The sequence below is a fragment of the Pyxicephalus adspersus genome, chromosome 1, assembly GCF_032062135.1.
Source record: "Pyxicephalus adspersus chromosome 1, UCB_Pads_2.0, whole genome shotgun sequence".
Classification (NCBI taxonomy): Eukaryota; Metazoa; Chordata; class Amphibia; order Anura; family Pyxicephalidae; genus Pyxicephalus; species Pyxicephalus adspersus.
Window position 1 is genome coordinate 40,265,807 of NC_092858.1, and position 21,883 is coordinate 40,287,689.

General features: G+C 37.1%; 1 protein-coding gene across 1 annotated transcript; it reads right to left on the minus strand.

Annotated features, from left to right (window-relative positions):
• Positions 1-5,764: 5,764 nt before the first annotated feature.
• Positions 5,765-9,654, minus strand: LOC140328148 (inhibin beta B chain-like). Its single transcript, XM_072407524.1, has 2 exons — positions 8,771-9,654; positions 5,765-7,184 (listed from the first exon to the last, which is right to left on the minus strand). The coding sequence occupies exons 1-2, from the start codon at positions 9,123-9,125 to the stop codon at positions 6,442-6,444; spliced, it is 1,098 nt and encodes a 365-aa protein (XP_072263625.1). The 5' UTR covers positions 9,126-9,654; the 3' UTR covers positions 5,765-6,441.
• Between the last annotated feature and the right edge of the window lie 12,229 nt (positions 9,655-21,883).

Here is a 21,883-nt window from a genome sequence, read left to right on the forward strand (position 1 = left end):
TAATGGCTATAGATGTGACTAAGAAATATACAGGGGAGATAGAAAGTTTTCTGATGAATATAATTGTCTTCTGACTACTTCAGTTCTGGGACATCCACTTATCCAGAGATTGACAAGTTACAGGGTTTATGGTTCATTAACTATGACAACCGATTTTACCAAAGAAAGTTCAGTGTATGTATTGCTACAGAAGACAGTCTGACTTCAAACGGTGCTCTACAATGCAAGTGTGCAATGCTGTGTTGCCAAAGCGCATTGGGTTACCTATGACAAGAAATAGCACTGAGGTGCACCATAGTGTGCAATATGTTACTACACTATATGTGAATGAAAGACACATTTACAGTGTCACCACAATTCAATAGTGTGAAAATGCAACGTTTTTTACAGTCTGGTACAGTCATCTTGTCTTATGACCTCCCTGGGACTCAACCCTTATGTTCCAATATGTGCCAATACATTTTGGTTAAGCTTTGGTTTGTTGAAATGGTTGCACAGTCTTCTAGTATTTTGGAAAATGTTTGTTATTTTAAGCCCTAATGTCAATGAAATCTGTAAAGAGCAGTCAGATTGAGTCAAAGAAAAATATATCACACCTATCATCTTCTAACCAATGGGACCATTCCCCAAGGTTAACACAGCTATGATGTCAATGTGCAGCCCATATCAGGGGTAAAGTACCTGTCAGTTTCGCTCTGCTGCCATGGCTGGTGGATCTTCAGGTCACAAGAATTTTATTCTTATAGGAACTACCAGACAACTGGTGCAGCCTGAACTCCTTGTGAGCTGCATAGGAAGCGGACTATAATTGGCTGCAGGTCTGGGGAGATGAATCAGTCCCAGAGAGTAAGAGGAAGAGGGTGTGAAGAAAGGGGGAGAACCTAGATTGTATGGCTATGGATGCTTTGTGTCCTGTATGAAAGTTTTGCTGCTAAGGACTTCTCATAATGAGTGAGAGTCTACAGATTTATACACCATTCTACAGATTGCAAATGTAAGGATTCCCATCTGCCTACTGAGTGGTGAATGGCCTGTGGTCACTCAGATTGATTGAGATGTTCTTACCTTCAGCACATTAGTGTTCTGGAATTTTCTTCTGTGAGACAATTTCATCTTTTATGCCTTTGTGAATTTTATTTACTCCTTTCACAAGTTTGAGCACTCCAGCCAGATACACTGAGACTGTAGTATGACTGACCTGTGTGACCTGCTCATTTAAAAGAGCGCTCAAAACTCATTTTTTCAAACTTGCCTACCCGTCTTCTGTCATTTGAAACCATCACTACTTCCCACCACTACATATCTCCCATCCTATTATGTGTGAAATTCCCCCACCTACTAGATTGTAAGCTCTTCGGGGCAGGGTCCTCTCCTCCTGTATCACTGTCTGTATTAGTCTGTCATTTGCAATTTAATGTACAGCACTGCGTAATATGTTGGCGCTATATAATTCCTGTTTAATAAAAATAATAATAATAATTAGACATCAGGCATCCACTGATTTGTTGCATCGAATAGGTTTTTGTGATTGTTTGTATTTCTGCCTAAATTCTCTTTCAGTGTCACTCCCCTTTTTCCTCCTAGTGTGTTGAAGGCTTGGTTTCTTACAGGTAGTTTTGGGAATAAAAAACATCCTTGCCAAATATGTTTGAGAATTTTATATAATATATATACATATATATATATATATATATATATATATATATAATATAATAAATATTTTTCAGTGAATATTACCTTTTTTCTTCTGGAACAATAACAAAGGAGAGAATCTGAGGTGATTCAGTTGCTCCTCCAGAGTGCTACAAGTGTAAACATTGGAGAGCACCCCTATTGGCCTATATATCAGCTCTCCCGGTCATAGGGTCACCCAGATTACAATCCAAATGTTAAAATGAACCAGCAGCTATGTATAAGTATAGCCTAATTGATTAACTACTAACTGAATAGTTAGGTAGGTGTAAGGCACTGGTCCAGTACCAGATTTCGCCAGTCTCCTAATATGATGCCCCACTTTTCGTCATTGGCAAGCCCCCTCTCAGCCTATGGAGTCTAGTTGTGCAGTCCTGGCACACAGTTGCCCCAAGGACTTCTGTGCTCAAGGTTTTGTGTTTGGGGAACAGCTGACAGATGACCAGGAATACAAAGATAATACAGTACCAAGATTCCAGCAGAGGCAAGTCCAGAACACAGAGCCAGAGGCCATACAGAGGTAATCAGTCCATAAGACGAGGTATCCAAAGGAAAAGACAAAAGCAGAGTCGAGGGTCTCAGGCACAAATCAGGCCAGGCAGCATACAATCATAGGGTCAGGAAAAAGGCAACAGTAAATCTCCCAAAATAACACACCAGCAGCACGTCATCCCAGCCTAACACTACAACACACCACTGGTGACTGTGAGCAGAAAGGCTATAAAGTTCCACAGCCAATGGCAGGGCGCGATGAAGCCATAGACTAATTTGCTCCTAAAATACCCTTTCAGTTGTGCACAACCTCAAAGTGTGTGCTTGGGGATGCTGAGAAGGTACATTGCAGGGTGCACAGCTAAAGGGAAGCAGGAGATACTGCTATTTCTTTGTTTTTCTTGCTGCTGCAAGCAACACCACTCTACAGAATGAACAGGGCATGATACTTTGGTGGTGCAGAGCATAGGATCGCCGGGCACATAGACATCTTCTTAACATGGTCATAATATTTGATGGAAATGTACCTTTTGCTTAAGTTACTGGTCCATTCACATGTCCTAGACTTCAGTCTAGCATAAGATCATTTTAAGCTTCAATATAGCTTCAGCTTTGAATGAATAGTATCATATTCAGTGCCTATCTCAGAGCCACAACTATCACCGCCTTTTCCTGGAGGACTTAAGCTGCGTACACACTTCCAATTTTTATCGTTGGTAAACGAACGACGAACGATCCTGCACGATATCTGCGAACGATCGTATGGCACCGATCCTGTACCTACAGATAACGACACGATCGTTCAAAGATATTGTACACACGATAGATGCGATCGTTTGAACGATACAGGAAGTGACGTGCACCACAGGAAGTGAGCAAACGTTTGTTCACCGCGCATGCTCAGACCATGGACGATCACTGAACGACCGTACACACGATAGATGGTCAACGATCGTGGTCCAATCCGATCCGCCGGTCCGGTCGTTCATTTCCAACGACTATCCTCGTTCGTCGGCGTCGTTGGTTACTTTTTTTTCGAACGATTTTTGGCCAATCGGTCGCTCGTCGTTGGTTCGTCGTTCATTTCCAACGATAAAAATTGGTAGTGTGTAAGCAGCTTTACTGAGAGAATGCATTATAAGGGCTCACCCAATGTAGACTCTTAGGCATAAGAAGGAGATCAATGGGAATATAAATTGACAAGCTCAGACAATTTAGGTACTGATAACAACTACTAATAAACTTACTGTGTTTATATAGTATTTGCTTTTAATATGGATTTTATTTTAATTATTGGCATGTATAATGAGCTGACATATTAAAGTATGCCTAAACTCAGAAATTTCACTTTAAATAAAATAGTAGACAACCCTTTTATGTAAGGCAAAAATTCTGTTTGTTTGGTTTTTTTTTTTGCAATGGTGAAGCACCGCCCCCTAATTTCTGATCGCCTAGGCGATAGGAACGCAAAGCCTTTCCGGGATACCTACGTCAGGCGTCCCGGGAGGCTCTTGGGTGCTCCTTCTGCACATGCCTGAGCATCTCAGGCATGCGCAAAAGGAGTCTTGCGCAGTGAGATCGACACGTTTTTTTTCTGTGTTCTTCTTCCTATGTCACCCGACCAAGGTGCCAGATCGGGTGACGTAGGAAGAAGAACCTGGAAGAAAAAGATGAAGATGATGGTGTCCAGCGTGCTGGCTGGGATGGATACCAGGACGACGCGGGACCTGATGGAAGACACCTCTGGAGCGATCGGCTGCGCTGCAAGATTAAAGGTAAGTGTATTTTTTTTTGTTTCAGGCATTTTTCAGTTTTTTTCCTCATAAAATAGTCTTTTTTTACATTTATATTATGTCAATTTAAGATTCATCTCATCATCTCTCTTTTTGCTATGTTATGGTTATAATAATTCAAAGTTTACATTTTCACATTTTTACAGTTTTTTTTTTTTTTTTTTGCAGTTTTATGGAAAATTAACAGTAAATTTACTATGCTAGCTACAAACTCTTGGACTGATTAGGAGCTTTTTCACATGGTGAGTGACATTCAGAAAGTCTTTATATATAACCTCATGGTAAAAGAAGTTTGCAGCCACAGCTAGCAGTAGGTAGGTCCAGTCAGTCCTTTAAACTTCCTCCCAACTTTAACCAGGGTTTTTGATCATGTCTTATTGGAATCAACTTAATTTTCACTACTATAGTCACCAACAACTTATACCTCTTTATTTTAAAGAACAATATGTGGTAATGCATTTTAGCCAATTCAAAATATATTGGCTTTGATTTCAAATAAAAAAAATAATTGGCTTTAAGGAGTTAGCATTATTATCTTAACAGTATGTGACTGCTAAAATTGTGAAAGTTCAGTCCAACAAAAACTGTAAGTTTCATGAGTGAAAAGTAGGAAGAATTGAAGAATTGGTCTTGCAAGGCTTTTACACTAGAGATTTTGGTTCTTTACTTCCAGCACTCTCCAGAATTTGTTGCTGGCCATTTTTGTTGGAGTTGCTAAGATGAACAATATTAGTTGAGAATAGATAACCTATTTAATGACATAAATGTACAATAAATGTAATTTAAAAAATGTTAGCATTGTAATTTTAGGTTCGTTGCTTTGGCTTTTCCTCCATGTGTTTTGAAATATGTCATTAAAGGCCTGCATTCACAAATACTTTTGTTCCATGTTCTTGTATTTAATGGGTCTCAGTTACTGAAAGAGTAGACACTGCAAAGTAAATGTTTATTTAGCTTAGTGAATAAAAGAAACTGTGTCATTCACTTATGTGCAACCAAAAATTCTAGCAGTAGCAGAATGCAATACCTTTATTTTTTTCATTCCTGGATTGCAGGCTTGTTGATTTTTACACTTTTTACACTGCAGACAAGATGTAACCAAAGCAATGACAATGACAAGAGAGAGGTAAAAAATTGCATGTAGAAAAAGTGTAATTTTTAAAGGTGGAATAAGGTGGAATTCCAGTCTTGTTCTAAAAAAAATACAGTTTGCCTGGTTGATGTTCTGATTGTCAACCTTTAATACCTTTTGAATCACTGACTCAGAATGAGGATGCAGCTCAGGTGTTCAGTTTATTGCCTCACACCTAGTTATCTGCATGCTTGTTCTAGGTTTGTCACATAAAAGATCAGGTTTAGATACAGGCAGTTAGCGTTCTTTACAATGAATTCATTAATGGCAGTTTACATAATCTCTTAATGGTGGGAACACTGTAAACAAGGCTACACCTTACAGTCATCTATAATTGATTCTGTTTTGCTCTGACTTCATCCGAGTCCACAAGTTATTTCACAGAAGAATATAGTAAAAAGAAAAACCCTCTGTTCAGTGTTTATTGTTGCCTTTGGCCCCAACTGACACAGTATCATGAAGAACAGGAAGTAAGAGAAATCTACCTAAAAGAGACACAACAAAAACACTTTTTAACACAAAAACTACTTTCCATGTGACGAGGGTATACGGACGCTTTGCAGAATAAAGCTTATTTCAGAAGAACAGTTATCCTTAAATGAGATCATCACACATTATGTGCTAGTAGATCCTGTGAAATCATAAAAAGCACACATTTTCTTTGCTTTGCTGTTTTATTAAAGTGTTCAGTAACAAAAATAATAATTAAATACAAATAATATAAAATACAATAATTTGTGTTGTATACAAGTTACTATGTGCACTGCAGTTAAAAAGGGGAGGGGGGCACTTGATAAAGACATTCAACTTTCTTATAGTGACAATAAAAGAGTCTTGTGGAACAGAGGCATTGTTTAAAATGTCCATCACAAATCCGTATCTCTTTCCATATATTCAGTTTGGCACTTTAACATTGTAACAATATTGCAGAATAGATAGGCTTTTACTATCAGGTATGACACCACATACCTTCTGAGTTTTTAAAGCTAATTTTAATATATTGGGGGTCATTGTTCAGCACTGGATGTATAATCTTTGGTAATATTTTTTTTATTGTTCATAAATAAGCTGTATTGATAAGTAAAGGATAGATGGATGATCCTGGAAGAAGAGACAATGTTAATTTTCTTGTGTGCTGTAATGTCACAATGGCATTCTGCATACTTAATCAGTATAGTAGTTGCAAAACTATCCGGCTTGTGAAACTTTAGGAAGACATATGGGAGCTTCTTGATTATCCAGACATCTTCTTGTCCCACCATTTTCAGCATAAGCACGGTTAAGAGACAAGCCAGCTTCTCTCTTATATAGTATGGAGATGATTGATGGCACCTAGCTGCATCCACATGCCTCAACAATCATATCAGGGATATCAGTCTTTACAATATTGTTATTTCTATCAAAGTATAGCATGGACAATGGCCGTCTTTTGGTTGGTACACAACAAGAGCTCACTGCTGTATGAATATTGTTGGCTTTAATGAGATTAAAAACGGTGGTGTGAAATGAGGCAGCCATGCCAGGTGCACCAGCCACATGCATGGGACAAAGCCCCATGCAATAATTGATCTGGTACCCCTCAGGTTTTATGATCCAGTCATTCCACCCAATGTCCTTGAATTCTACATAATAGTCTTTCCTGCAGCAAAGGTTGGAGTTTTGGTCACATTTTAGGCTTCTTTTTGCAATGTGATGGCTCCGTTCCTTTACCTTTGCTTGAGCTACCAGAAAAGGCTGGTGGGAATCGTTGGGATTGACCATGAATGGCATATTTTGGCAGCCCTCACAATCTAGTTCTAGTTTCAGACTTTTATTCTCTTCATCAAAGAAGTCCTGGAGAATCTGTTTTAAGGAAAATGTTTGCCAACCACTCCATCCTGGCTCCAGGTATTTTTGACTGACGAGGGTGCGGGAACCCTGTGGCTCTTGGATCATGTGCAATCTAATAGTCTGGCTATCTTGACCAGTCATGTTTGACTTAAGGAAGACCCACAGATGACCCTGAAGAACATGTACATTTTGCTCATTGTCTCTGGCAAATTGGAATGTCAACTTTGTACTGGATTTGTTGTAATCTGTAAAGAAATAACAAGTAAATTGGTTATTTTATGGGTTTAAAAACTAAGGATACAAAGTGTACATGTAAAAATCCACTCTTGCTTTCAATTCTGCTTTTCTGGAATATACTTATATCTGACATTTATTACAGGGACAGTATTTTGAAATAGCTCTGCAATCATTTAAGGAAAACTCCACTGACAGAAATATGGTCAGCATTGCTGATCATGGTACCTAAATGTGTTTTCCAAACTTTTCTGAGAATCATAAAGACTTCCATGTAAAGAGCAGAAATTGTGGGTCACAAGGTTTCATAGTTTCCAGTAAATGTGGGTCTTTTTTCTGATCTGATCAGCAGCAAGGTGATATGTCATATGTATGTATGTATGGGAACACATACAATAAAAAATCTGTTATATGCTACAATTTGCTTGCAGAGAGCAGAGTAGACAATGAACCTGTCCATTAGATGTCACTGCTGGCTCATTTGGTTGCACAGGAAGTAAATTGAAACAGAACAACAATATTTTAAAACTTGGTCACTTACATCAAAATTGGGCTGCCAGACCTCACTCTCTTTTTAACAGGCCCATTTGTTATATATTAAGTTATATACATGTAGAGACAAATCCAAATGATTCAATAATTTCAAGTTTTGCAGTGCTTTGGAGGAAAACAATGGCATGCTCACTGTATACATGGGCAGATGTGATTACTCCTAACCAAAAACATCCATGCTCATGGTGAATGAAGGTGAAATAATGCGCTACCAATATGATTATGTTAAAATTAGTTAAATGGTGTATGATTGCCATATAAGTATTATACATGTATGGCTCAGTTCTATTTGCAGTTTGTTTAAACCTATGAGTGCCTTGACGTCTAATATCAGTAACTAAATATCGGTTTTGTTGTTGCACTACATGTCCCAACATAACCTGGCTAGGGTTATCAGATGGACTTCTGCCAGGAATTGCGTTTAGTGCAAACAAAGAGCAGCCTACATTAAGATTATGTTATGCAGATAAAAACTAAATGTATTAAAAATCTATTTAACTAGCCAGATACTATGCATACAAGTTAGTGTTGGCAAAAGGTATTCCTGATTAATGAAATTACAATAGTATTGCAATAATGTACACAGTTTCTAGATCTGTCAGCATAGTAGCATGACCTATGTCATGCAATGTTGTGTCTGGAGTTTGGTGTGTCCAAAGCCATAGTCCTGTGTATTTTGTATCTGACCCTGTGCAGGAGCATCAATGCACATATCAGTTTAGCAGGTCAGGCTGATTATCAGTGATGCCCCTAAATGTGTTATGTTTATTCTTTTAAATCTGAAAATATTTACAATAGGAACAAAAAGATTCATTTGGCATTCCATAAAGTGCTTTTGTTCAGTTATCCAATGGGGATTTTGGGGCTTCCCGAATGAGCAGTACAAAGAAGCAACAATGATGTGCGAAGTGAGGTAACCTATACATTTTTGCTGTTTTGTCACTTTAGCTAAAAGCTTGCTATAGCTATATAAATTACCCATATTTAAGTATTTAAATAACCAAAATTAAAGCCTAAAATGATAAACACTTTTCAAAGTTCTTACCTGTTTCTGCAAAGCTAATAATCTCATAGCTCTGTTGGTCTGTCTCAGAAGTATCACCATCACTGTCCCAGTTTGAGGACCCAAACAGACCATCCATACGTGGCTTGGTTAAATGCAGCTTGCGCAGTGCGTTGACCACCGCCCCTCTGGGAATTGGATGGGTGATGTTGGGCCTCTCCTTTAGATGGAGCTTCTGAAGAATTTGTTGCTTAGCCACTTCAATCATCACATCTTTGTCTTGAACTCCACAGGAAGGGCATTCACTTCTTCTTCCTCCTTGAGTAGATGCTGCCCAAGCACCTAGCAGAGTAAGCAGATAAAGAAAGATACCTTCTCTCTGGAATTGAGAAGTCATTATGCCAAAAGTCTTGGAAAGCAGAGATGTTGCAAAGGAGAAAGCTCTGGTGATGACTGATGGCAAAGGGTCAAGTCTCTTTCACCTACCACTTTCTTGAGCTTTTCCTCTGCTGTGGGTTCTGCACAACTAGCATCCTGCTTTTAACAGAAACCTGGTCCAGCATAAGCTGTCATGTGCCTATTGAGTCTGGGATTAACTCCAAGACACCCTCCGTCAGATGATAGGTCAAAGATACAGATTCACAATAAGTATTATATCTTCAGGTGGATCAAATAAGTTGATCTTAGGTGAAGTCACAGCCTAACTCTTCCTATGCTGGCGCAGTACAGGGAAGAAAGACTTTCCCTAATAATGCAACCATGCAAGTCTTTCAAGAATAGCCTATGAAATATTCCTGGTCTAACAGGTGCTATCCCTTCAATTCAGCTTTTGTAGTTATATTAGCTGAACACGTAATGCTTGATTTCCACTAAGCCTCTGCCTCTAGTTACACTGCCCTATATACTGAGACTGGGAATTACACTCACTACCTCCTCCCCTTACTGCCTTTCTCTCATAAAGCTTATGTACACTGTTGGTGTTAAATATTATTTGCCCTTTTGGCACAGGCATTCATCTGGAACGCACAGCCTTTTCTTATCATACATTGATTGCTTCACCCCTCCACTTTTATTTACTCCCTCCCCACCTTTGGCAAAACCAATAGCCATGTGGAGCACAAGGTACTTGTCTTAGGTAAGAGATGTGAAAATGCAAGTGAAGTTTATGCAGAAAGAAAAAGTTATCTTACTTCCTTCTGTTTTTTTCCACAAGTTATTTAGAAGTCCTGATCAATGCATGGCTCATTACTTCACAGGAAGACATAGTTACAGAACCTTGATAAATCAAAACATTTTTTCTCATATTCTCCAACATCTTGCTGAATTTATGGCATGGTGAATGTGAGGTTAGTAAATGCTAAATCTGGTAAATGTAGCGTCAATTTTTATTGAGCAGTAGGAGCAGTTTTGTATAAATCTGCAATAAGTATGGAATATATGTGCAAAATCTCTAACTCAAAATCTCAAACGTGCTCATGATTCAGATGATTCTCATTGATATCTTTGGTTTTCAAATATATAAAAACATATAATTTTTATATTAATCTGATTAAAAGTTAAGTATATTTTCAATATATCATTAACATTATAGTTCATTTACTTCTTTTTGTGTATACAATCCACTTTTAAGGTTTTATAATATGTTTTACATGAAGCCAAATGTTATAAATAAGTATACACAAATAGAAATGATTTTTTTACAAAAATCAAATGTCTCTAAGAAATAATGTATTATTCTTTAAAGAAATATTATATTATTGATATGTTTAAAAAAATAAATAATATATAGGTAATAATAATTTTATAATATAAGCTTTATAATACCAAAAATGTTTGCAAATGAAGGTATGTAAATAGAGATTAAATGTTTGCTTTACTCAAAGATTGGCAATGCAAGCTATCAAAATATATTAGGTTTCTTTAAAAGACACGATAAAATACTAGATCTGAAAGAAATATAAATATATAAACATAAAGGCAAACAAAACAATACGAGCATGAATGCTATGAGCTAAGCATTTAGAGATGGTACTCAGAACTCAGAGATGTTATATGGGAAACTGACACGAGGTCTGGAGTTAAAATTATGGCCAAAAAAAGGAACCTAAAGTCTTTACAAATCATGCATTTTCAGTTATCCAATCACTTCTTAGCTTTCCGCTAACATTTTTCAGTACCTTGCTATTATAAAATTAACTCTCCAACAAGTCCAACCTGCAGTCCTAGGACCCAGAATCTGCAGTGAAAGTAGCAACAATCATTTGTTAAGGTGTAATTACAACGACCTGAGTGGTCTTTTGGACCCAAACCTGTACCATGCCCAAAATCTCTGGCTAATATATTTTACTGCAATTTTTGTCAAGCATTACATATACTCAACAATATGTGAGGTATTTCAATTATATTGCAACCCCCCTGCACCTCTCATGTTGATAACTACATTTATAAATGGTAAATAACAACTGTAACTGGAGAATTCTGATTATCAAGATTTGCAATTGGTTATACAACTTAAGCTGCATACACACCTGCAATTTTTCTCGTTGGAAAGGATCTTTCACGATCCTTTCCAACGAGAAAAGACTGCACGATGCATGAACGATGCTGTACATACAGCACCGTTCATGCTCTATGGAGAGGGGAGGGGGAGTGACGGAGCGGCACCCTGCTGCGCGCTCTCCCCTTCCCTTTCATTAGGATCGGTCGTCGTCCATCGTCCATGGATCCGCCAGGACGGTCGTCGGACGATGGACGACGACCGACTGTACACACGGCAGATTTTCGCCAGATAATTGGCCGATACCGATTATCGGGCGAGAAAAATTTGCCGTGTGTACGCAGCTTTAACCTTTCTCAACTTAATTCTTTTCAAGGTTGCTAGGAGTTCCTTTTTTCTTTTTTAGAAGAGTAAATATCAACACCAGTATCTTTTTAGCTATCTGTAAGATGGGCATTTTGTCCACTAATCACCAATGTAAAATGCACTCTTCCCACTGGCCAACAGTTTTTTGGGGCTCCTCCCTCACTGATTTTTAAAAAGTGTTATGGGGCCATACTTTCACTAACTTTTCCAATGATCAACAATATAAGAAAAATATTTATGCTAACTATCCCATAGTCATTATTTCTCTATTTATTTTTCACATCTCAACTTTCTTGTTTCTGGTAATGTACCATACATAAAAAAATTGTATAGAAAGAATTTCCTGACTCTGGAGTTATTTTCGGATTTTTCTTTTTAATAAGCTTAGCAGGCTGATACAACTCAACAAATAATAAGTGCAAAATCTTATATTTCTCAGCCCATTTTCATATGAAGTAAAATACGAAAGTGCAATACTCTGTGTGAATATTCATCTACAATAAGTAATTCATTGCTGACATAACGTATATCTGGTAAACTACCCTCATTGCATGCATGTGTGCTGTGGCAATGCAGCAAATGGTTGGCTTCCCATAATTTACTGATTTACTAGATCTCAGATCAGCTGCCCATTGGCTACTAATCTACAAGCTGCTGTTAGTGTATGTCCTGCTTATCACTTGTCTGCTGGCCAGTTCTCTGATACCCTTCCACCTGCTGCACAGTAACCTTTCAATCATCAAACTATTATGATCAATTGTTTACTTGAATGCAGGATCAGTGCTTCTCCAACTTCAAGTTGTGTGCTTGCTAGGGGCTTAGGCTGCATACACACGTGCAATAATTATCGTTTGAAAGGATCTTTCACGATCGTTTCCAACGACTAACGACTTCACAATGCAAGAACAAGTGCTGTACATACAATTCTGTTCTGCTCTATGGAGAGGGGAGGGGGAGAATGATGGAGCAGCACCCCGCTGCGCTCTGTCTCCTTTGACTTCTATTACAATCGCTTGTCGTCCATCGTCCATTGATCAACCAGGATGGTCGTTTGGACGGTGGACGACAAATGATGTACACAAGCCAGATAATCGGCCCTGAGCCGATTATCGGACAGGAACAATTGCACATGTGTGCCTAGCCCTACTCCTGGGTTGCATGACAATGACTTTACTCTATGGCTGCAACTTTAACTTAATCTTGTTTTTATCTCTACTGAGGTGTGTGTCTCTGTACACACATAGCTTATGACCTTTGGCTGTATCATGTACACACTATACACCTACAAGTATGCACCAGAGCACTTCTTCAAAGAAAAATGTGGCTGCTAATTAGCTAGTTTGTCTTTAAAACACTATTAATTAAAGGTAACATTTACTGCAATCCTGTAATGTGTTCTAGTGGTTTACCAGGGCTATACTTGTAGACCCAACTGGACTTTGAATACCAGTAATCTGTCTGCTATGTAACCTTTATTCTTTTGTCCTCTTCTGGCTCCTGACCTTGTCAACTACTGTGTCCTTTTCCAGATTTTCTGTGCCAGATCTTGGTTTGTTTGCCTCCCTGTATCTGACTTTTGGCTTTTTTTCCTGAAAGTGTACTTAACTTGTACCAACCAATGCCACAACTCAATTCTTTAATACAGCTCTTGTTCGTTATTTTTCACCTAGGACCCTCTGAACTGACACTGACATTGGTGAGACCCCAAAAATAATCCTTTGACCAAGGTTATTTACACATGTTGGATAACTGAAACTGAAAACAATCAGTTGTGTATGAACATAAACAACATCATGGGACAACAGTACACATATCAGTATTTCATCTGAGATGGATAAATATTTAAAGTGTGTAAGCAGCCTGTATCATAGACATTATTTAACTTGTCCCCATTCATCACCTGTAGTGCCCTGTATTCTTAGATAGAGAAAGCACAGCACGGCAACAGCGATTGCTGTTGCAGCGCTGTACTATGTATTCTTGGATAGGGTTTCTCTATCTGAAAATACAGGGCACTACATGGGATGAATGGGGACAAGTCGCCATTAATCCCCTGTACTGCCCAGAGATTGTAGTGGAATCTCTACAGTTCTCACACGTGTAGCCACCATTTTAGGAAAAAATTGTGATTCTTTACCACAAATCGCGAGGAAATTCGGATTCGATGCAAATCAAATTTTTCCTGAAATTTGGATCGAATTCCATGTCGTCATCTTCCATTCGCTCATCTCTAGTGGTGACTAATGTCCATTTTTTTTGCACAGTTTATTTAACTCATACCTCTTTACAACTTATATTAAAGGGACTGCTACAGAAATGACTAAATGTTAAATATATATTCTTTTTTGCTTTGCAGTCACTTTTTTGTTGTTTTGCAGTTAAGTTACTGATAATCTGATTTTTATGGGTACAAAGTATAGAGCTAATGCAAACAATGCACGAGGTTTGACTTGTTTTAAGCGTATAGGAAATACTTTATGAGTGAAAAACTACTTTTAAAATACAACAACTTTTGGTTTACTATAGCAGATCAATCATATATTTTTTGTATGAGGAAGTCATACAGGTTTAATGGTTGCTTAGGAAGTATTTTTTCAACACTGCATATTCTGAAAAGAGATAAAACAATGATTTTAATATACATAATACAGACAATGTTTCCCGGTGATGTCCGTGCATGCATCTGTGCGGGTGGGAAAAGCGGTGGGAAATGCAAATAATTTTGTATTGGATTCAATACAAAATAGCTGTATTTCGTCCAATACAAGGAAGTCTTTATATAATATATATATATAATTAGATTTTATATATATTTTACATGCTACTGTACAGTTATAATAAATGTTTAACTATTTTTTATTTTATTTTTTTACAGATTTTTGTGTTTTTTTATTTAAAGTTTGTTATTAAATGTTTTAAATATTGGAGATATTTCGGTGAGTTATATCTAAGAATGATAGGCCTACAATGTAAAATAAATTTCCATGCAAAAGAAATAACGCTTTATGCATGGAAATACAAACACAATTAGAACACCAGGGGGGTTAATAAATCAGGTCCAATGTGTGTATCAATGTCCTCAACATTTCCCTCCACCTTAACATCGTACTCGTAACTCAGTCATTCTCCTTACCTTAACCCCTAAAGTGGAACTGTTACTCATTTGTCCCCTTTCCAACACGATGCCATCATCTTCTTCCCTTTTTTCATCAATGTTATGATCTTTGCCAATCTTCATTGGCTGCCCCGGATTAACATACCTTTAATTTATTCCTGGCGTGTGCCGAGGAGGCACTGCTCAGCTTTTTTGCCAGAAACCTAAAGCGATCGGGCAGGTAGAAAAGATTATTGCAGAAGGGACATCACCTGATCGTGTATTCTTAACGTAGAACTTTAATTCTTTGTGGATCCCAATTGTTTTATTCAGGCTACATTTTTACTTGATTTTTACTGATTTGTCACATGGGGATCCTACTAAAACCACACTTTCTGTCCTAGGATGACAGTGCTGATTCAGTGCACTGTGTTTGTTAAGGAGTGTTATCAGGACAACTGTGTTAGGACTACTAACTTCTACTTCTAAAAAACATCCAAATGCATATGAAACACACACTAAACACCAAAGGCTTATGTAGCTGTAGACCATTATATATGTGAGAGTGCTGCAATTGCATTTTTTCTATTTTATATATATATGTTTTATTATTTTGATATAATGACCTTTTGCATGGGAAACAATTAAACAATATTTAAGCTAGAGCTTACTTAAACATTTCTCATCTAGAGTGCAAAGGTACAGGGCAGGGTTTTCCCTTTGCTTGTGTTAATTCATAGGTCAGTAGGTAAATCATAGTTACGTGCTGCTCTTTGTGCTGCTGTCACCCCTCTCTGGTTACAAAACTGCTGATATTTTGTGTCTGGTATTTGCTTAGTAATGATCAAACTGAAACATGCTGGAAAGGTTGTTCTCATTTACCATAAGACAAGAAAAAAATGAGCAGGATCATTTCCTTGCAAAAACCTTGTCTTTTTTTCATGGTCTGAAAAACTAAGCTAAGCTTGATATCTTTTATCTTGAACAGATTGTATACAAGAAATCAGACCAGAATGAGGGAAGGCCAAAATCTAATAATACATAATTACCTATGAGAAGATTAAGTGGGCCAGTCACAACACTTATCATCATAAAGAGACAAATGTCTCTTGGATCTATGGAATAGAGGTTTGTTCTTTTTTGTATCACCTGTAGAAAAGGAGGTATTGGTACCTGGATCCATAAAGATTTATTAGGTAACTGTTAGCTCTGCTTACCACCAGTTGGATCATGGCACAATTGTTATTAGTAATGTTTGAATCATTTGTATTTCTTGCAATTGTCAGACTGTGTAAGGGAACTTTATGGTACAACATGAACCATTTATTACTTGAGTGCCAACTGAGATCTTTTTTTCCCTTAAAATGTCATTAGAGCACAACACTAGCCCTTCCCTGATGTAAATCTTGTTGTATAAAAATACTATATTTTACTATTGTCTGTTGCCCGTGTATGGAAACCCTCGACATGATATGCAGTGTAATTTTGTTATTTTTTTTATAATTGCTTTGCTTTAGAAACTCTGATATTTAACATGGTATGTACATTTTGTTTTTTCTTGTTGCTTTGTTAGGACAACATTCCTCCTTTGTCTTAAATAAAATATATATTAACAAATGACATTAGAAATAGACTTGGTTTATACTTGGGTCATAGCAGTAGATGGTGCTGCGAATTCATGTAAAATGTGTAACAAACTCTCAGCATCAGAGACATGAGTTTGTTATGTGCTTTACATGAGAACACATTACCATCCACTGGTGGTAAACAATAATGTTCAAAAGATTTATAAGCATTCTTAAGATCTGAATGATTTAGGAGCAAATCACCTATAACCAATGCAAAAGTACAAAATATTTAACCAGGAAAAAGCAGGACAACAGATACAGGCTGAGCCCATGTCCTTTTTTCCCTTCTTTTAAATAAATGTTTTAAAATTACCACACCATATATGTATTTATATTGCACCCGCTGGAGAGATCTGTCTCTACTTTTCTATTTTTATTACTTTGGTCACATTTGTCTGTTGTCTGTTCCCAGGCTTGTAGACAGGGCCTAAATCCTGAATAGTCAGAAAAGCCCCTAGCATAGGGCAGCAACACACCGCCATCATATTTCTAATAAATATTAACATATTACAGACTGCCAACCTGCCTGCCAATGCATTCTGGCCAGGTCCCCATTGTTGCTGTCTGCGCACAGTTTCTGCATTTTCCATGAAATAGTCTGCTTACAGTTCATGTCCTCCTAGAATTTAACTGCTAGCAAAGTAAAGTGACAGTTTGCCAACTCGCACTCACACCTGTTTGTAGGTGTAATAGCACGGAATGGATGTGCCTTCTGTGGCTTTGATGTTTGTTTTGTTGATATGATTCTATATTTATCCAGTGAATTGAGGTAGGAGGAATGGGTTGACACCCTGGTATGAGCCCATGCCAAGAACTGGTGACATGACGTAATTGATCTAATAGTATTTGTGACAACTGGGTTCATACCAGGGTGCAGAGTCTAAGAAAATTCAATTCTTACTTGTGCAGTGATTAACCATAGAATAGAATGGGTTTGTAGTGCGGGGTTTTAAAGGCAGTGTATAGTTCAAACAGGTTATATAAAACATCAAAGGTTTATTTTTTACAAATATTCTTATTCATCACATAAGGTTCATGATAGATATAAAAGATTGCATGTAATCAGCAGTTACATAAGCTGAAAGAGGGTCTGTAAGAAGGATGCATTGGGCCTAATTTATTAAAGCTCTCTAGGGCTGAAGAGGATACACCTTCATTAGTGAAGCTGGGTGATTCAGCAAACCTTTTCATTCACTATTTGCCAACAACTGTTTTGAATCCTGGACCAGATCCATTCCAGGTTTGATGGATCACCTAGCTTCACTGATGAACGTGTATCCTCTCCAGCCCTGGAGAGTTTTAAACAATCAGGCTCAATAAATCCAATTTGTATAAAGATATAGGTTAGTCTTTTTTTTGTTTCCAACACGTTTCACACACAATGTGCTTCTTCATGAGATAGAATCAGACTATATTTACAGATGACAGTATGATAGACAAAGAGATTCTTTGGTAAAAGATAAAAAAAAGATATTTAGAGATTGTACATTAGTTAAATACAGTGATTCACTTTCAAATTACTTCACATTCTTTGTCAACTTTTCAACCAGATGAAATTAAATCACATCATTTTCATCCTTAATAAAGGCAGGAAAGGTTTTTTCAGCATATATTATCAGTCCAAAAGACTTTAAACCAATTAGGGAAAGAAAACACCTAAATGGGGAAATAGAGAGGCCTCTAAATTTAGTTTGAAAGGTTGACCAACTTTTATATACAGATCTTTGAAAAAGGTTAATATTAACTTAAACTTGGATCTCCCTTTCATATTTATTTCCCCATTTTCATGGGCGGTTTAACCATGCTCCATTGAGGACTTTCTCACGGTTAGCACAATGTGGCCACACCTACCATTTGGGACACTAGTATTATTTGCCTTTTTCTGGACTTATCTTCCTAAAATTAGGGGATAGCAATGTGGAATCTTAAACATAATATTCATATGTAATATAGATGTATTATCTGTTTGCCAAAAATTGCAAGCCACTAAACCAGGGGTGTCAAACTCAAATACACAGAACGCCAAAATTAAAAACTTTGACAAAGTCATGGGCCAACTTTGAAACTTATTGAAAAATTAAGGAAATCTTTCCTTCTCATTAGATATAAACCCTTTTCATGTGGAAACAAAAAGGTTTTGCTTCACATTCAATCTAGAACAAGCTTATAATAGAGAAAGAGGCCACGCATAGGCAGAGAGCCCGCTGGTCTATAGATGCAAGTGATCCCAGGAACTGTAGTAGCGGCGGTATTTCAATGCAGCAGAGGACCAGCTGCAGTTCATATATAGGATTTCTTTGGGGGCCAAAAAAAGGACATTGGGGGCCAGATTTGGCCCCGGGGCTAGAATTTGACACCCCTGCCCTAAACTAAAAGGCCTTATTAATAATTTGTACCAGGGACCATGTCACATGGGTGTCTTTGACATTCACAGGGAGCATCAGGAATGTTTAGAGACTTCCTGCTGGTCTCTAATTAAATAATTTGATATTGCTGCCTTGACACTGGCAGTCATGAATCTGTTGCCCTTGGGGGTCAGTTAATGAGCAATTCTTCAAAGGTTAGTAGAATGCTCTTCCACTGGTCACTAATGGCAGAACTGCCCATGTATCCAAGTCCTGAAAATGAATAATACTTTTATAAAATGAAATATAGATCAATTTCAAGTTTGACAAAATTTGATAGACAATAATGTTATTTACATTTTTTTTTCTTTTACAGAAGCTGTTAGCATTGCTTAAACTAATGATCTGCAATCCAGCAGTTTGATTGCGTAAGCAACATGACTTCTTCATGACATTACGTCAGTCTGGAATCTTGTCAAATGCATGTCTCCAGCTTGGACTATGATCCTAGATTGTAACAAGATGTTGTGTGGAGCTGGACAGTCTGGACTTTTGGCAATCTCCCAGGTGAGGTATGATGGTAATACATAATCTTAATATTTTATCAGATATGAGGGTACTGTAAATATTTGAACATCCAGATCATTTTATTGTGATTTTCAAATATCACAAATTGTTATTAATCTGTTATAAATACAGTGCAATTCACTAAGAACACAAACTTTCAATGAACATGTGAACAAAAACATTCATTAGGTTTAATTTAGTAAAGGATTAAAGACTGTTCATCTAAAATTAATATTTACTTTGCAAAGTGAATGTCACTGGGCTCAGTAAAATACATGAAGCCGTGTTTATTATCCAGTCACGTACTAGGAAAACATCTGTTTTTTTCCCCCATGCATGATTGAATATTTAAAGTTAACAATTCATAATAACATATAATATTATATACTACTATCTAGTTTGCAAAGTGAACAGTCTGTGCTCCTTTAGAAAAGAATCCCATTATTTCTTGCACTTATTGTGAAATTTTGCATATGGTAGGTGATACTCAAATTGTTTAGAAAACAATGAAATCAGTTAATCCTGTTTTTCCTCCACATCTGTAAATTGTACAGTTCAGGAACAATGATTACTTGCACAGTAATATTGCCTGCTTCAACATCACTAAGCCTGACCTGGGAAAATCCAGGTTGTTAAAAATGAAAAGAAATATGAAGGCTACCATTGCTGACCTCATTTGAAAATACAAATAGCCTGGGTTCAGTATTGGAATACAGTCACCTAAAAAAAGCTAGTATACCTAAAAAGACAGAAAGAAGTCAAAATTCATAGATTTGTTATGGGACAGTGGATTAAAACTTATTGAACCCATTGGATGAACATTATAGATTGGGAGCTCATATTTTTTGGAGCAGTGATCAAAAATCTGTTAATGAATCATCGATTTGGTCATCACTATTAGAATAATTATTTAAGCATTGGTTTACAAATAACAAAATGTTCAAATACATTACTGTTCTTGGAAAACCTATTTTATTATTTAAAAAAAAATATTTATTCAATGTTTTTGGGAAATCAAAGCTGTAAAAGTACTGCTGGGTAAATTAATTGGGTAAGACATTTGTATTTTTTTGTGTACCATAAACATTTAGGACCTGATTTATTAAAGCGCTGCAAGGCTGGAGAAGATGGGCTATCATGGGAGAAACTTTGTGATCCAGCAAACCTGGAAAAAATTCCTAAATATAATTTGCTAATAGTTGGTATTTGTTTTCAATCCTGAATCAGATCCATTCCAGGTTTGCTGGATTGTCCTAGCTCACCAACCAGTCTTTTCCAGTCTTGTAGAGCTTTAATAAATCAGTTCCATAATGTACAAGAAAAGAAAGCTCCAGCATTTGCACTCCAGATAGCCTGTCTCTATATATTGCAGAAAATATGTATTTGCTTCTTTATTCACCATGTAGGTATTACAAATAGCTAATAGGTTTGGTGGGAACTGTCACCCACAATACCTATATGAAAATCAGAAAGGAGATGTCATATGTCCTACATTTTTTGTCTCTCTTCTCTCAAGCATACCAGCAGCAAAGAGTAATGCTGTTGAATAAGTTTTATTAGAATTTAAAAGTTATCCGTGTTACAATTTATTTATTTGGACAGTTTAGATCTGCCATACAGTGGGCAATGAGAGATCTGCTTGTGTTTGTTTAGTAGAATGTAACTTTAGGAGCTTTTCTTTGAACGGTAGGGATTCTCTTACCACTTTTCTTCTCCTCCTATTCTTTCTGAATGTTTTATTTTGTCTAGTTCTTATGTACTTGTTATTTTATTTGATGTTTGAAAAAGTATAATTTGCTATAGTGAACTTTTAACACATCTTGTCATTGTTTCTCTTTTATAAAAAAAATTTGAAATAGAAAGCTAGGGTTTGCAACAGGTAGTTATAAGTTATTTTATGGTTTAAACCACAAAGGTAGCCTGTCACTCATTTAGGCTCTCATGAAAGTACACTCCCTATCACCAACACCAACTGATAGTTTCCCTGCACTTACCCACGGCACTGTTAAACTATTCAATCCCTGTGTAAGTTCCATGTTGAAGTTTACACAAGGCGAAAAAGGCACCCTGCTGCGCTCTCTCCCCTTAACTTGCATTACGATCGTTCGTTGTCCATTGTCCTTGGATCCACCAGGACATTCATTCTAACGATGGACAATGAGCACTGAACACACGCAAGATTCTCATCAGATATCAGCCCTAAGCCGATTATCGGATGGGAACATTGCACTTGTGTACGTAGCCCAAGTCTCAGTGACTTTTGTATAATGATCATCACTTGAGTAGCCAAAGCCTAAATCTAACCAGTTTTTTTATTATATTTGTCAAGGTTTTTATTCCTCTTGGGGCCTACATGGGGGAAATGTTCATTTCCATTTCCCTTCATTTCCTATTCTTGGGACATCCAGACAGGAAATAGAGGGAGCTTTTGTCAACGAAAGAAACAAAGGCCAAAAAAAAAAATTGGTTTAATTTTTTCTTACTTTACTATATGTATGTATTTAGTATATTTATACTATATATATGTGGGGGGATTGTGTCACCATGTCCCCCCAATAGGGATACGGCACTGAAAACTTGACCAAGGATTTTACCAATCTCCGCTGTATTTAAAGTAAAATGTTCTGCCTAGATTTGGGCTACACAAGTACCACGCTA

Bases quoted from the DNA above. Each gene is read 5' to 3' on its own strand.
- LOC140328148 (XM_072407524.1), bottom strand. From the start codon at position 9,125: ATGACTTCTCAATTCCAGAGAGAAGGTATCTTTCTTTATCTGCTTACT. The intron at 7,185-8,770 runs GTAAGAACTTTG...ATTTCTTTACAG, and splicing joins TATTAGCTTTGCAGAAACAG to ATTACAACAAATCCAGTACA.